The sequence below is a fragment of the Danio rerio genome, chromosome 19 (assembly GCF_049306965.1).
Source record: "Danio rerio strain Tuebingen ecotype United States chromosome 19, GRCz12tu, whole genome shotgun sequence".
In the NCBI taxonomy this organism is placed as follows: domain Eukaryota; kingdom Metazoa; phylum Chordata; class Actinopteri; order Cypriniformes; family Danionidae; genus Danio; species Danio rerio.
Genome location: NC_133194.1, coordinates 24,547,738 through 24,564,731, shown reverse-complemented (window position 1 = coordinate 24,564,731; position 16,994 = coordinate 24,547,738). Strand labels below are relative to the sequence as shown.

Sequence of the window (16,994 nt, the reverse complement as noted above, 5' to 3'; positions counted from 1 at the left end):
CCATGCTGGAGAGAAACAGTCCGCACAAATGAAGCGCAGAGTTGGTGTCATTGACTACAGCTCTCATCTGATTGGCTGAAAGGTACGAGTTACCCTGCCTCTGGCAGGAAAGTCTCAATAATACACACACACGTATCCAGGGGGAGTCGTACGTGAAAGAGGATTTGCACATTCTCATTCAGGATAAACTCGCAAGTTTTAAACATTCAAAACTTTTTGTACACTCTTATATATTTGCAAATGGTGTTTTGCATTTGTGAAACGTATTTTATGAAAATGTATTTTTATTTTGAGAACGTGAAAATTTTTTGTGAATATAAATAAATATTTTACGCACGTAAATTTGATTTTATGCACGTGAATTTGGCTACGCATGTGTACATTGTGTCTTTTGCATGAATTTCTTTTGAGACTAAACTGATTCCATAGTAAAAGGCTAAAATGTTAATAGCAGAAGTTGTTTTTAGACCTAATATTTATTAAAAAGTTGGACAAAGGAATAATCAGCTTTATTAAAACAACAACAACAACTAATTATTCACCAAATATAAATTAATGATTAATCAACAAAAGAAAAACAAAGCAATCATTAGCTACAGCCCTAATACCATACCTCAAAATCCTGATACTGCTCTTCAGTCAATGATTTCTTAGCCACCACCAGTGTCCGCAGGCCTTCTCTAGCCATGTTTCCACACTGAGAAAACATAATGTCATCTGAGCATGTGAGTATTAGAACAATGAACTCAATTGGTATACAGAAAGCATGAGCATAGGAATATAAACAATGCTTTTAACACAATTGTATTTACTAGAAACATCAAAACACTGCCACACAGACAGCTATTTGCACGCACACGCACGCACACACACACACACACACACACACACACACACACACACACACACACACACACACACACACACACACACACACACACACACACACACACACACACACACACACACACACACACACACACACACACACACACACACACACACACACACACACACACACACAAACACAAACACATACAAGAAGGATCAATCATAAAAAATACACAGTGCCTGTGGGAGCAAACTGTACAAGATGTGGGACAGCAATTTATATTTAATATGAAAATGCAACAGGCGAAAGTGATGCAGTGATTACTTATTGACCTGTCCTCATAGCGGCGTCTATAACACAAACACAGGCACAGCGCATTACGAACAGGCCGCTGAGGAATATGACATGATGCTCCCAGTCATAGCGCTTTATTGAGGTCATTCATTAATTAATAAGCCTCATCTCCGCCCTTCATCGACTACATATTGCCAATACGACTGTAATCATCAAAGCGAGAAATGCATGTGTGATGATGAGCTGAGCTGATTGTCCTTGATCACTAAGGCTAGGACAGGGCGACCTGCTTATTATGCGTTGTAGCGCTACCTTATGAAATGTGTTGATTCTTAATTCAACAGGGATCTGGTCATAAATGCATTCATACAAGGCATTCAATTCAATAAAAAACTGCTAAAATGTCAAACATGCAGCTTTTATGCATAAGTGCCACACTTAAGCCCCAGTCAGATCACATAAATTTGTCACGATTTCAGCACGATTTCCTTGATGTAGGGTGTCATGGGGATTAATAACAACAAATGGGCACCGTGACACAAGATTAAACAGTTTCTTGCGTAATATGGCATAGTTCACGACAACCAATACCATGTCTGCACAACACCATCCCAGAAAGTCTAGCATGTAGAATTTTTTTCTCGCTCTACATGAGGAGTGATGCCACGTGATTGACACTGTACAATAGAAGCACATCATTTCTCAGTTATATGAGAGGGTCCAGCTGTTAATGCGCTGGGCAGGTAACCAAAAAAATCAAAAATACCGCAGAAGACCTTATGGAACCTGCATGGACCTGAGATTCTCAAAGAAATCAGTCAAGTTTGGTAAAGTATGGGGTGTGACCTGTAGAGTGGATGGCAACATCAACAGCCTAAGGCACAGGTGTTAAACTCGGTTCCAAAAGGGCCGCAGCTCTACACAGTTTAGTTCCAACCCTAATTAAACACACCTGATCAAACTAATTGAGTCCTTCAGGCTTGTTTGAAACCTACAGGTAAGTGTGCTTTAGCAGGGTTGGAACTAAACTGTGCAGGGCTTCGGCCCTCCAGGAGTTGAGTTTGACACCCCTGGCCTAAGGTATCAAAACATTTGTGCTGCCCATTACATTACAAACCACAGAAGAGGGCAAATTATTCATAATCCAGCCTCCACATCAAAGTTCCTGAAAGCAAAGAAGGTCAAGGTGCTCCAGGATTGGCCAGCCCAGTCACCAGACATGAACATTATTGAGCATGTCTGGGGTAAAAAGAAGGAGGAGACATTGAAGATGAAACCAAAGAATCTTGAGGAACTCTGGGAGTCCTGCAAGAACACTTTCTTTGCCATTCCAGATTACTTTATTAATAAGTTATCGGAGTCATTGCTAGGATGGGTATCATTAAGGTTTTAATGGTATTACTACTTTTATCGATACCACTTATCGATATATATATATATATATATATATATATATATATATATATATATATAAACAACAAAAAAAATCATTATGCTAATGTAAGTACAGATAACAGAACCATTAACGTCAGATTTATCGATACTTGGGTCTTTTATAATTGAGCACCGATACCGATAAAGTATTGAGTTTCGGTATCCATCCCTAGTCATTGCAGAGATGTATGGATTCAGTCGTCCAAGCTTTTGGGGGTCATACACAATATTAATTATTTTTCCACTGCACATAATAACATAAAAACATAAGCATAATCTAGAGGACTTTGCCTTTCATATTAGCCACTTCTGATACCAAATGATTAACTAGAAGTCAAGTTGTTATTTGTTGTTCCTAAAACTTGGATAGGCAACAAGACTTTTGTCAGGTAGTGTAGCGATCAGAAAGTAGTCACTGACTTTTTTATAGTTGGAGAAAAAAAAAAAAGAATATATATATATATATATATATATATATATATATATATATATATATATATATATATATATATATAAATATAAATAATAGAGTAAAGAAAATCACTTTGGTTTTCTCTGTATGAATATCATTCAAGGAACAAATAAAGGTACTGCATTTATTTGAATTATTTCTACTGTCATTCTGCACTCACACATACACTCTCGATTTAATTATGAATACAAAAACAATTAAAAATGCAAATAAACCAAACAAGAGGGCCCACAGAAACATACGATTATTTTTATTCATAAGCTCACCAGCCCGCATAAAAAAGCAGAATGCCGATTTCACCATCAACAATAGATTCAATGGTTCATGCATTCTTACCTCCTCCTCCAGCCAGTCATTGTACTGTACAATGCTTGCCATAGCAACATCAGCCCCTTTCATGTAAAACGTGATGTCGCCGGTCGCCTCCTCCTGAAACACAATCAAGTCAACAGAGAATGCTTATAAACATATACCAATAATATTTAAATCATAAGCACTTCCAATTGTAGAACTCGAAACCACAATGAATGGGCATTGGATTTGACTGAATTGATGCCAGTGTGAATTATCAAGTAGTACAACACGGCATCTGTGTACGTCTGTCTGTCTGTCTGTCTGTCTATATATTTATTTATTTATGTAAATATATATATTTATTCTGTTTTTATATTAATTTCAACATCGTTTTCTAGTAGATACATTATATGAGAAACTTGATTTGTTTACTAAATAAGTGGACCTAATTAGATTTGCATTATAAAAACTAAATCAAAGTTAAAACGTTATTATTTTTAATTTTATGTTTTAAGTTACTTTACTCCCCCAAAATCATTTCGTATAAATCAATGACTGTAAAAAATATGGACGACGCGACAGCCCCTTTTGCCATTGAACGCCTTGAGGGCAAAACGCCTGCTTGACGGGCACAAACTGTCGCAAAAGACTGCTGAAATTGGAGCCAGACATGCGCAGAAGGACTGTCTGATGGAGCCAGAGGAGGAGCCGCGATAATGAGCGGAGTCGAGCTTCCAACCAAACGCTTTATGTAAAATCAACCACGCCCCCCGAACTTCTCACTCGACTGCCGGTGTCTGCACTATAACAAACGCTCACTGATGTAAATAGAAGCACTTACATTAAAAAACACAATAATATACGGTTTAAAAACGGTGTGATGTAAGCTGTTAAACTTTAATAAAAGCAATACATGGTGGACTGCAGTAATAAACGATCTTTTATACACTCTAGCCTGAATATGAGCACAAATAATATATTCTCTTATTGTTATATTTGTTGTTGGTATTTGTTATCTTCATAGGGGTAGAAATAACACTTGTAAAATATGAACAATAACATATAAACAACACGTACATTTTTAGAAAGGTTTTTATTTTTAATTAGCCATCAACAGAACCCAAAATATAGCCTACACACCATAACGATTTACCATGCGGGAACAATCGTGCGTTTAGAAGATAAATACAGCAAGATTACTAAATATCAACAGGATATTTACACATCCCAACCCTGCAATTTGTCAATTTGTGCAAAAAAACTTTGCACTATTAATACAACGTCTATCTGCTGTAACATCACTAGTATATTGTTTATTCATTTTCGCTTGAATTGTTTATTTATTTAATTTTTTTGCCTCCGTTTTCATTTGGTTTATTCGATGCCTTCATTATATCTGGCAACGAGGAATTTACATTCTTTTTAATGTTAGCTGGAGTGTTCAAATAAAACGCCAACAGTAAATGATGTAAATAAATAATATCTAACATTTACAGCTCTATTAGGTTATATAAGATTCGATTTCAAGAACCTTATAATGATTTATAACAGCAAATTCAGTAGATCACTTAATAACATGCCAAAACTTAAAATGCAGAGACGTCCTATAAAGCAAGTTCAAATAACCTTACAGGAGGTCAACGTGGAGATTATTATTTAAACACAAAGAGAATTACTGCTAACGATCTCCTGTATACCCCGTACTTAAATGGGTTTATTTTATTGTGCAGTTTTATTGTCATTTTCGTATTTATTATTATTATTATTTAATACTTGTGCAATCGATACAGGTTTATTGTTATTTATTTTGTCCTTTATTTAAATAATTGCTATGCTGTTTGCATCTTTATTCAAAGGTTAAACTCAGTGATACACTTTGCGTTCACATAGTAGCATGCGTTTGTTGTTATATCAACAAAAATGGGTGTAATAACGTTAACAAATGTGAGGGTTTTATATAATGAAGATTCAATCGCGCCAGCTCCAGGCATCAGCGCATAACCTAGTCGCGGCGTCGCGGGCTGATTCCGGCTCGCATGCGGCAGAGCCTGCTCGCTCGGCCGCCGCATCTGGCTCAATTGACTCAGGCTGGAATCGGGCAGTGAGTCCAGGCATCCGGAGTAGGTCCAGCAGAGGTAGTCAGTCTGAGGGGTAAGTCTCCGGCAGGCAAGAACTGGCCCCAGTGTATTTTGCTATCTGGGTGGCTAGGCGTTTATTAGCAAACTAATAAAGCCCGAAAAAAGCTCTGACCTTAGCGAATAAACAGTGTTCCACCAGATCATGTATGTCAGAAACTGTAGTTTACTGCTGAACTCATTTTGTCATAGTAAAATATCACAGAAATCGAATAATAACACTTCAGTCTTCTACCGAAGCTCAGACGCCGCGCTTTGAGAAACTGTCAATCACTGCTGTTAATCACGATGACACGCCCAGCATTAAATTACTGCTAAAAACAAACTGTTTACAAAAATGAGGATCTGCACCTATTTCAGCATAATAATCAGTGCCTTAATCGACCAGAACCATCTTTCGGGACATTTTATTGCAAGTGTAATTAATTTTTTTATTTGGGCTCAAGTCTCCTTCATTAACACGGAGGAGGCGGGCTTTATGACTTGTACTGCAGCCAGCCCCCAGGGGGCGATCTAACGGCCGAGACCTTCACTCAAACGCAGGCTTGCGGCACACTTGGTATAAATCTGTAGATTTTTTACAAAAATTTTCCACAGATTCCTTCTGGCCCTTATTAAAAGTTTGAAAAAGGAATTATCTGGAACAATTCCACACAAAGTCAAAAGCCGCAAACATTAGTTATGTTTTCATCCAAAGTTGCAAATTTAGTTTAACCTTTAAATAGAGCATTTGCGAATAATACACTTTCATTTCAATGTGTTTAAGATAGGGTTATTAAACGTAATGACTTTACTACTAAAATATTAAAAACGTACCGCTAACATTTGAACGTTGTTGAGCTGGTTCTTAAAAACTGCCGATTGGCCATTGTGTTCACATGCTTAACAGATTTGACTGTGTTTGGCCCTAATGATCATGATCTCATCACTCTTGGATAATTTTGGACATTTTTAACAATGCGCTCTTTTAGACACCTCCTTTTTAGAGTGGAACACCCATCAGTCCACAAAGTGGCGCAATAGGATTCGCTATTTAAACGTTGAGCAAACCGTGAAAATTAGGGTTGCGCTGGTCTGAAAATAGCAACAAAATCATGCCAAACACGTCTTGCGCCTTACTGCACTGGGTGTATGAAAGGGCCCTGGGTGTTTACACAAACACGAAAACAGCAGCATTTTTTTAAAACTTCCATTTCTATCTTGTTGTACCATTTTTTTGTTTCTTTTTTTAATTAATGGAAACAAAATATTTACTTGAGAGTAGAAAAACCCATATCAAAAAACCCAACCAATACCAAACCCTAGTAAAAAAACAAGCAAAATGCATAAATAGTTTCCAGTATTTGGATGAAAACTTTGTCGTGTAAAAGACCGCTTAGGTACTGAGACAACACACTTCAGGGTCCTGAAGTAAATAACGCCTTGCTCAACAAGATAAGACACAAGCCAGACTACAAAGGAAACTATTCCTTTTTTTTGTAAACAGTGTTTGAATTTAGATAAATATGTAATCGTAAACATTTACAAAACGCATAACTAGAATAACTAAGACGCACCCTAACAATGATACCCATCCGCTTGCTCTCAGAGGTGAAGGGGAAGATCTGGAGGATGTAATAGGTCAAGATCTGTCCGGCTGGGGTCTTCAGCTGGAGGGACGTCAAGTCTCTGTTCACAAGAGTTAAACCTACACTCTCAGTCCAGCGTACCAGAGCCACCTACATAACACAAAAAACATTTGCTTCAACTGATTGTTATACACATAGTCTATTTGTTACTTTTTAAACAGCTACATGGAATATTTTGCTCTAAAAAAATCATCTTTAAAGAGGCTAGCCACAGTGGAGTTAATTTATAATGTATTTTATTTGGCATATTTACTGCAATATAAAGTTAATAATTAAGAAGGTAATATAGATGTTGATTGTCTGCTTTAAAAAAGTCTGTGTTTTGCATTTGTACTCTATAGTTGCAATAGCAAATCAAAAAAATTATTTTAAAAACAAAAATTAAATTAAACAAAATGATGCGACATGTAAAAAAAAAGTTGTTTAAATACTACAGTTAAATTTTAATATTAAATGAATTAAATGAACTAAATTAAAATCAACAGCATACACATTAAAAATATTTTAATACCTGAAAAAAGGAAAAAAAAAACAGAAAGTAAAATAATGTATTACAATTCAATGACTAAACAGTGACTAATACATTAAAACAAATTAAGTATATAATGCATATGGTTACTATTATCATCTTTATTATTATGATTCCATCAAAAAAAAAAAAAAACAAGTCATAAAAAAAGCTCATGATCCAAACTAGGTCCAGGTGTCTCGTTTATAAAACTGCACAGAAATCTTCCTAAAAGTGAACATATGACATAATACATTTATATTTATTTATTAATGACCATGGCTCATATGAGTTAAAGTGGTTCAATTAAGGTGCTCTATGTAAGTTTTTGACTCTTCCAAATCATAACAATACCATAATGTGTTTACAGATATTTAAGAAACATGCAAGCGAACATGCCTGTTTATCCGAAAAACAGCCGGAATGTCTCTCTATGTTTTGGTCCCTTAAACCCGCCCAATGCCAATTTAAACAAATTATATTTCAGAACCCCAGGTTGCCTTTGTGGAAAATAGCGAATTTCATTCAATGAAGACTCTCAAAGTATGCATCCGCGACTAATAATGTGACCTCCGGTGGACAGTATCAACCTTCGAAATGAGACGCAGATTTAGAGTTCCAAATGAGGAGGTTATTAATCAGCAAATAATATAAATATTAAAAACGTAAACATTTTGTGAGCAGGTTACATTTTAACACCATGTCCTAACAACACGCTTTGTGACAAGATTTGCAGTGATAAGCAATTTGTGTGTCTGCACCAGATGCAAAACAACAGAAACATTTAAATACAGCCATTCAGAACAATGCACTCACTGCATTACAACGAAATAGTAAGGTTTATCTAATTTATCTGAGGTTTAATCTAAGGTTTTTCTAAGGTTTAATCTAATTAATACATATAAAAGCTTTTTAACATTATTAAATGTGCATGCTAAATCACTGATATGTGTTGGCTTGCACTGAGTCACAGTTCTAAAGATCAATTTCATCGATTTATTTTATTTTCAACATCTGAGATAAACCATATATCCTGCTGCTTTCAGTAGTATGGCAATAAATGGCATTCAAAATCACATTATTAGCATTTAAAACTGAATAAAGCACAGGAGGTGTACTTTAGAGAAACACTGTTAATCCTGTCGTTCAAAAATATTCAGGCCGTTTCTAAAATAAAAATGTCCGGTGTTAATTAGGACAAAACTCCTTTTAATATGGAAAATATTCCTTCTTTCGCATGCAGTGGTATTTAGTTAGGAGACAGTGTAGGCTTGATAGTCAGACTTGTGCCTATTGATGTAGTCAATCTGGCATGTGGAGTTGTAAGAGGAGGGGACGAGTTGTTTAGAATTTGGAGTGCAATACCTAGTTCAACCGCTGAATGTCAAACTTACAGGACTCTATTTTAACTATTTAGGCGCAAAGTCTATAGCGCATGGCGAAAAAGCATTAAGGGCGTGTCCGAATTCACTTTTGCCATTTTAAGCACAGGAAAAATACGCTCTGCACCACGGGGCATGGTCTAGCAGGGTTAGGCTTATTCTCTTAATGAGTTATGGGAGTATTTTGAAAAAAAATTAAAAATAAAATCAAAATCAAAAAATCAAAAATAAACAATCAGAGTCTAATCTCCCATTCCCTTTAAGAGTCAGTTGTGCCGCACCATAACACATTTGCTATTTACATGGAGGACTTTGTAAATGGAAAAACTCAACGCTTCACTCACAAGACAACAGTTAAACTGGAACACCCATCAGTCCAAAAAGTGATGCAGTTGAATTTGCATTAACAACGTGTTGAAAAATGGCAAAATTAAGGTTGCGTTGTTCTGAAAATATCAACACATCGCGGGTGTATGATAGGCCCCACATACTGCACTTTAAAGTCAATATTTAAGTTAAATATTTTTACTTAGAACTATGTACATTCAAAAGGTCTGTTTTTTAAAAAAAGCACAACTTTTGTGAGGAAAGTGGTGTACGCACAAATTCCACTACCGTTTTGTGCATACGCCATATTTATGAAACTTCGTCACTTTCCAACCTTGACTGTACAAGATGCCACAGCTGACAGCTCATGATGAGAAAAATAATAAGGAAAACCACAGCATTAAATTAAAAAAGTAATACCTAAAATAAAAATGTTTTGACCCTCTTAATGTACGATTTATGTCAAGAGCAAACGACTAACCAACTCATCCAAATTATACATTTAAATTCCTCTGCAGCCTTATGATTATCTTATGATCTTATTTCCCTGCCCTTACACACATCACAATGCTACTACAACTCTCATTTATGACATTTCAATGCGATATGACTAATTAGCCTGTCTTTTACCAACCTGACAGTGCTAAATGATGCCCTAAAGATCACGCGCAAGCACACACACTCTCACACACACACAGTGTAAATGCCTTCAGGAGACGAGCAGGGAACTGTTTTACGACACAGGGGAGAGCCTTTAATACACTCTATCAATCATTTCAGCAGTACAGGAAGAAAAGCTGTAATCATAAACCAAGATCACTGCGCCTTCAAGAAGTGGAGAGGACTGGAACCGCACCATGTGACCTACGACCACATGAAGACGTGGCTGTTATTTAATAAAGAGACCAGATGTGACAGGAAATATGATACGACGTCATAAAGCAGGCAAAGTAGAGATGGTTTTTATCGGACTGTGGAGATTCATCAAGAAATATGCTGCGAGAAGTTTATCTCAAGTCTCAATAGCTTTCGCTTATCGTTTTTCTAACATGTTGTTTCATGCTTTTTGTGAAATGACTTTTTGACTGTTGGTCGTTTGTTATGACTGCCGTTTAAAAAAATATATTTCTCAAAATTGCATCGAGAAACAGCAATCACTTAAATATTGCACAAAATTTTACATACGACCATAACTAGAATTTTTGTTTTGTCATTCATGTATTGCTGTTATTAAATATGAATTTGTCTTTTTCATCAGCTCTGATAAAAGCATCTTCACAAAGGCTAGTCATTAATTATTTAATTTATAATTGATTTATTTGGTTAACTAAATAATAAGTAAAAAAAAAAACATTCTTTTAAAAATAACTAATTTAATTAAATACACAATAACTGTTTAAAAAAACTTCTGCAATGTAAACATATGAATATTAATTCATATTAACATATGAATATTAATAATAACATATGAATAATGTAATTAATGAATATTAATTAAATAGTAAACATATGAATAATAAAATTAAAAACAAACAAAAACAGACAAATGAAAAAAATTACATTGTTGAAATACTACAATTAAATGTTATAATGTATTAAATGAACTAAATTTAAAAAAAAACAGCAGCATACACATTAAAAAGTAAGACATTTATACTAAAAAAGAAATAAAAATATAGAAAGTAAAACTAATTAAAATTAAATGACTAAATATAGACTAATACATTAAAACTAATAATAAAATTGCACACAATTTTACACAGGACTATAACTAGAACAACATGATAATGCATTATATTTTTGTCATTTATGTATTGCTGTTATTAATTATTAAATACGAATTAGTCTGCTATTCATTTATTTATTTTCTTTTCAGCTTAGTCCCTTTATTAATCTGGGGTTGCCACAGCAGAATGAACCGCCAACTTATCCATCACATGTTTTTTACGCAGTGGATGCCCTTCCAGCTGCAACCCATCTCTGGGAAACATCCATACACACTCATTCACACTCATACACTACAGACAATTTAGCCTACTCAATTCACCTGTTCCACAGGTCTTTGGAATGTGGGGGAAACCGGAGCACTCGGAGGAAACCCACGCGAAGGCAGGGAGAACATGCAAACTGCACACAGAAATGCCAACTGACCCAGTCAAGGTATGAACCAGCGACCTCCTTGCTGTGAGGCGACAGCACTACCTACTGTGTCACATAGTCTGCTACTCTATCTATCTATCTATCTATCTATCTATCTATCTATCTATCTATCTATCTATCTATCTATCTATCTATCTATCTATCTATCTATCTATCTATCTATCTATCTATCTATCTATCTATCTATCTATCTATCTATCTATCTATCTATCTATCTATCTATCTATCTATCTATCTACAGTATCTATCTATCTACAGTATCTATCTATCTACAGTATCTATCTATCTACAGTATCTATCTATCTATCTATCTATCTATCTATCTATCTATCTATCTATCTATCTATCTATCTATCTATCTATCTATCTATCTATCTATTTATCTATCTATCTATCTATCTATCTATCTATCTATCTATCTATCTATCTATCTATCTATCTATCTATCTATCTATCTATCGATCCATCCATTCATCCATCCATCCATCATTCCATATTTATATTTTGTTTAGATTAACACCTATTTTTTTAGCGTTTATATTTTTTTATCTATATATTTTTTTCTTTTTATCTCTATCGTCATTAAAAATGTCAGTAATATGTTGATACCAATCTATATTGTTCATAATTAGCCTATGTTATTTTTTACACATACACATTGTTAAAATGACAAACACGCACACGTACACGCACACACACACATATATATAAATACATGTACAGATAAATCAAAGATATAAACATACTGTATACACATGAAAATAAATGCAACTAAATCAATCAAATGAATGTTTCTAATACAAATTCCAAATTTAAACATTCATTATTTTATTCTTCAATTTGATTATTCATTTTCACTTTAACCCAATTCAAAAAAAAAAAAAAACACTAAAAAAAGAATTGAACCTGCCATAACTCTCTTGTACGAGTGGCCCATCTTTTTGTGACAACTTCTATTTAATAGGCTAAAGGTTAGAGGTCAACGCTATATTTTTCCTGGAGGAAGCAAAGGTCAACAGCCACTGAGTACTGTCATCTCATCTGAATAAGCCAAAAACCGCTAATAAAACCATCAGTGAACTTCTATTACCCCCCATAAGTAAAACTTCATTATCGGACATAACAAACGATCTTGCTCATGAGAATGTCCGATCATTAAAGGTCATGATAAACCTCTGACCCTTGACACTGCCAGGTCAAAGGTCACAAATGACTTAAAGTAAGTGTGCGGAAAGGCATCTGGGTTACTCAAGCCATGACCTGCACTTTCTTTTTTTTTTTTTTAAGGAATATCATCTCTATGCTTCTGTCATATTATAGGCTGAAAAGGCTGGAGGTCTTTGAGCGAACACACATAGACACAGGCGCTGATGAGAGTGACACGTAGAGAAAGACTAGTGTTAACCGCTAGTCTCTCAGAGAAAATTAAATATTGATCAATCCCGGAGTGAAGACGTTGGAGAGATAAGACCTGGGCATTAAAGAAAATAAATAAGTAGACACATCAAGGGAGAAGAGAGGACAGGCAATTCCACTAAAGAGGGAGATGGACAGATTTCTTTTTCCTTTTATCACTCTCAAAAGATATCTCTACGTCTACAGAAGGTCCTGCAGAAAAAAAGAAGATGCTTGGTCTGTATAAAAGGAAAAAATGAAAGAGCAGCAGAATATTCACAATTTATATAATGACCGGCGGATTTTCTTGAAAACAATCAATGGTTTGAAAACGACCTGCCCTTCATTAGTTCATCTTCATTAGATCCTGCAAGCGAAAGGCAAACATTGTACGTAATTATCGGAATGCTTAAAAGGTTAGTTCCACGGAACACAAAAATTGTCATCATTTACTCAACTGTGCTGCACAAAGCAAAACAGTTTTGCTTCTGTTATGGATGGAAAAAAAGCTCAAGCTGCAAAAATTGTAAATAATAATAATAATAAAAATAAAATAACAAGCTATACTTTCATTTCATATGTACAACCAATACAATAATTTAATGGAAGGCTGTACAGTACGACATATAATGTTACTGTAAGCATGTCTTTGTCTTTCTCTTCCATATCTGTTTTTAATCATTTTTATTCTTTGTTGTCTTTATTGTCTTATACTCGTTTCTTTTATTCTTGTTTAAGTAAAAAACTTTGAATTACCATGAATATATTGCAATATTGCAAGCAAAAAGACATTACAATATATTCGTTTTTAGGAACAAGAAAAAAAAAAGAAAAAAAGGGATTAATGTCTTCTGCATCAGATCAAGGTGTGTGCTTACTACAAAAAATATGATGCTTGAGTGCTGTGTCGCTGATTCTAGTGAAAGTGAGTTGTACTTGAAAGTCATATTTATAGTTTTTATAACATACAGAAGTTTTCTTGGAGGTTCATTTGATTACAGTTTAACCACTGAAGTCATACAGAATGTTTTGACAATGTTTTTGGTGTATTCTTTGGATTTTGAACATCTTGTGACAATTGCTGTCTATGGAGGATGAGGGAGCTCTCACATGTCATCTAAAATATTTTTATTTATGTTCTAAAGACGAATGAAGGTCTCAGGGGATTGGAATGACATGTGGGTGAGAAATTAATAACATCATTTTCATTTTTTTTGGGTGATCTGTTGTCTGATTTGTGTGTGATTTATTGAATCCAGTGCAGGCCAATTTGTCAAACAACGTAAATATCTAAGCTAAATATTTAATCTAGCAAAAAGGTGTATAAAGTTCTACATAAAAAGTTGCACAACTTGTGCAGATATATACATAACTATCATGCGATGCCATCATCGTTGAAAAACAAGCCATTTGTAATAAAAAAGAAAAAGTTTAGAGGTGGCACGCCGGCTTAGTGGTTAGCACTGTCTTTTTACAGAAAGAAGGTCGTTGGTTTGAGTTCTGGCTGGGCTAGTTGGCAGTTCTGTGTTTGCATGTTCTCTCTATGTTGGCATGGGTTTCCTCCGGGTGCTCCGGTTTCCCCCAAAGTCATGCGTTATAGGTGAATTGAATAAACAAAATTGGTCATATAAGTGTGTGTGTGTATGCGAGAGTGTGTGGGTGTTTCGCATTACTGGGTTGTGGATGGAAGGGCAACTGCTGCGTAAAACATATGCCGGAATAGTTGTTCATTCCGCTGTGGTGACGCCTGATAAATAAGGGACTAAGCTGAAGGAAAATGAATGGATAAAGAAAAAGTTTAACAGGACTAAACACATTCGTTGACCACTTTATGTGGGAAAAAAAACTTGAAATAGAACTTATTCATCCAGAATTTCTTTGATTAAAAAAAAAAAAATGCTACCTCTAAATGTTCAGTTTTGGAAGAAACACTTTACATCTGTAAACATACAATCTTTTAGCCGATCACAGTTATTTTGCTTGTCAAATAATAAAGTACTTTATGCATTGATTCCACTGAATGCTATGGTTTAGTTCAGTTCAATACAATTCGGTACAGGGCACCCTGATCAGGTTTGCGTTTCTACTGCCAACGGTACTCTTTTAATAAGTGTTGTGTATGCCAGAACATTGCGATCAATACTACATACTCCATCCTCATACTACATAAAATGTACTTCATGACTGTGTTTAGGACAAAATGTTTTAATTTACATCACTTTTGATGATATTATTGAATCACGATAAAATGTATGTCAATAACAATGATAAACTCTGTACTTTTTTACTCTATATTGATCTAAAAGCCAATCACACAGCAGAAATATGCGACAATGGGAATCTAAAAGTGTGTTAATATTAGAGACGTACCAAATTTTTGGCCACCGAAAATTTATCAGCCGGAAATATGTTATGCCATTTAATGGACCCTGTAATTTTTGTGACTATAGTCATTAGCTATGTTTCCATCCAAAAATGTGAATGAAATGTATGCGCAAAACTGGATTATCGCATAAAAGACATGCGAATAAAGCAGCGTTTCCATCCAACGGGTCAGATCGAACAAAATTATCACTTCATGATTAACTGGCGCCAAATAACAACAGTAAAAACGAAATTTGCTGTGGCAGGAAAACCTACTCTAATAAATGACTTTCACCTCAGAAGCCAATCCTGACACACAGTGAACACTCAGTGTGCTCAGCCTGTTAGTTTGTCCATTCACACATATATCTCTTACAACAAAATTACATGACCTTTTTTAATGTGCATACTGAAATATATGCGGTAAAAGTGTTTCCATCGTAGTTTATGCGCATAGTTTCTTACCGAATAAAAAGTTTAAGCTACTCAGTTATGCGAATATGTTTTTTATGCACATTTTCAAAATATATGCGCATCACGGCATTTTCATCAACCGTTTTTTTACGCGCATGAAAATAGGTGGATGGAAATATAGCTAATGTTGTGGTTCGGTTCATTTGGTCCAGAACAGGGGCAAGAAATGATACAATGTAGCATTTTCTGCCGTCTCTGGCTTCTTTTCACACCACACTGATTGCTTTGGTTCGAACCAGTTGGAAGGAACCAAAATACAGATATGTGACAAATTCCACATCACTCATCGGCCATATGTTATTGAACCTATTTCCTATTTACTGCTTTTTAATTGGTCAGAATTAACATGCGGGAAAATGCCAATGGAACTCCAGCAAGTAAACAAACCAGCAGACAGCTAATGTTGCTTTTGACTATAGAGGGACGACTGCACTGACTGATTGTATCCTTGCTCATAGTATACCATATAGTTTGTATACATCACTTTAGACAAACTATACATTTCGAGAATGAAGCACGGCTGCGACTGGAAAATTGTTTTAATGCATTGCAAACGGTAAATGCACATCACAAGTCACTTCAGAAGGAGTGACATGGTCAACTCCTGGAAAAATTACCAACGATCCATCAGGTAATGTTTTTCCCTCTCTCTCTGTTTAAAATTGTCGGTAAAACGCGGTCAACAAAAAGTTTTCCTCCACATTCCATAATGCACAGCGCATCATACTATGGAAGCTGGATTAGTCCAAAAGGGCGCGGTACTTTTTGCGGTTGAGTCTGTTTTAGTTCAGATTATATTCTCGCCACAAACAAAGCACTCCAGGGTTGAAAGCGTACCGAGACCACCTCATCAAGGAGGTCTCTGTATGCTTTTTTGGTCCGCTTTTGCTGCGCACTCGAGTTTGATTGCTACATTCACACCAGCCCAAGCGTACTGCACCAAGAGGGAAAGTGAACTCTAGCGTGATTCAATCGAACTAAATAAGGCAGGTGTGAAAGCACCCTAAAAATCTGGAAGTATTAACAAGTTATATTGAAAAATATATTGTTATCGTCCAATTTGGAAAATAATCATCAAGACTGCATTTTTGCCATATTGCCCAGCCCTAGTTTACAATAGCAGTACAGTTTTTAAAAACATGGACTGTGAAATTATTCTTTTTTTTAAAAGTTCTGAACCTTAAGGGTCCCAAAACACCACTGGTGTTGTGTGAATAAACAACCAAAACACATAAAGTTTCATGACCATAGAGAGACCCCCAGGTAAACATCCCCTTCTATTTGCAGTTCACAGT

The 16,994-nt window shown here is 35.3% G+C and overlaps 1 protein-coding gene across 8 annotated transcripts in view; it reads right to left on the bottom strand.

The window, feature by feature from the left end:
* Positions 1–16,994, bottom strand: part of atp9b (ATPase phospholipid transporting 9B) — a 108,179-nt gene that overhangs the window by 22,666 nt on the left and 68,519 nt on the right. For all 8 annotated transcript variants that reach the window (XR_012394669.1, XR_012394671.1, XR_012394670.1 and 5 more), the window contains 3 exons: positions 7,018–7,179; positions 3,369–3,461; positions 614–697 (listed from right to left, as the gene is read on the bottom strand). Coding sequence is in view for 4 of the 8 variants with exons in the window: in XM_005170057.6 (XP_005170114.1) it covers positions 614–697; positions 3,369–3,461; positions 7,018–7,179 (339 nt within the window). In the remaining 4 variants the exon portion in view is untranslated. The remainder of the gene's footprint in view (positions 1–613; positions 698–3,368; positions 3,462–7,017; positions 7,180–16,994) is intronic.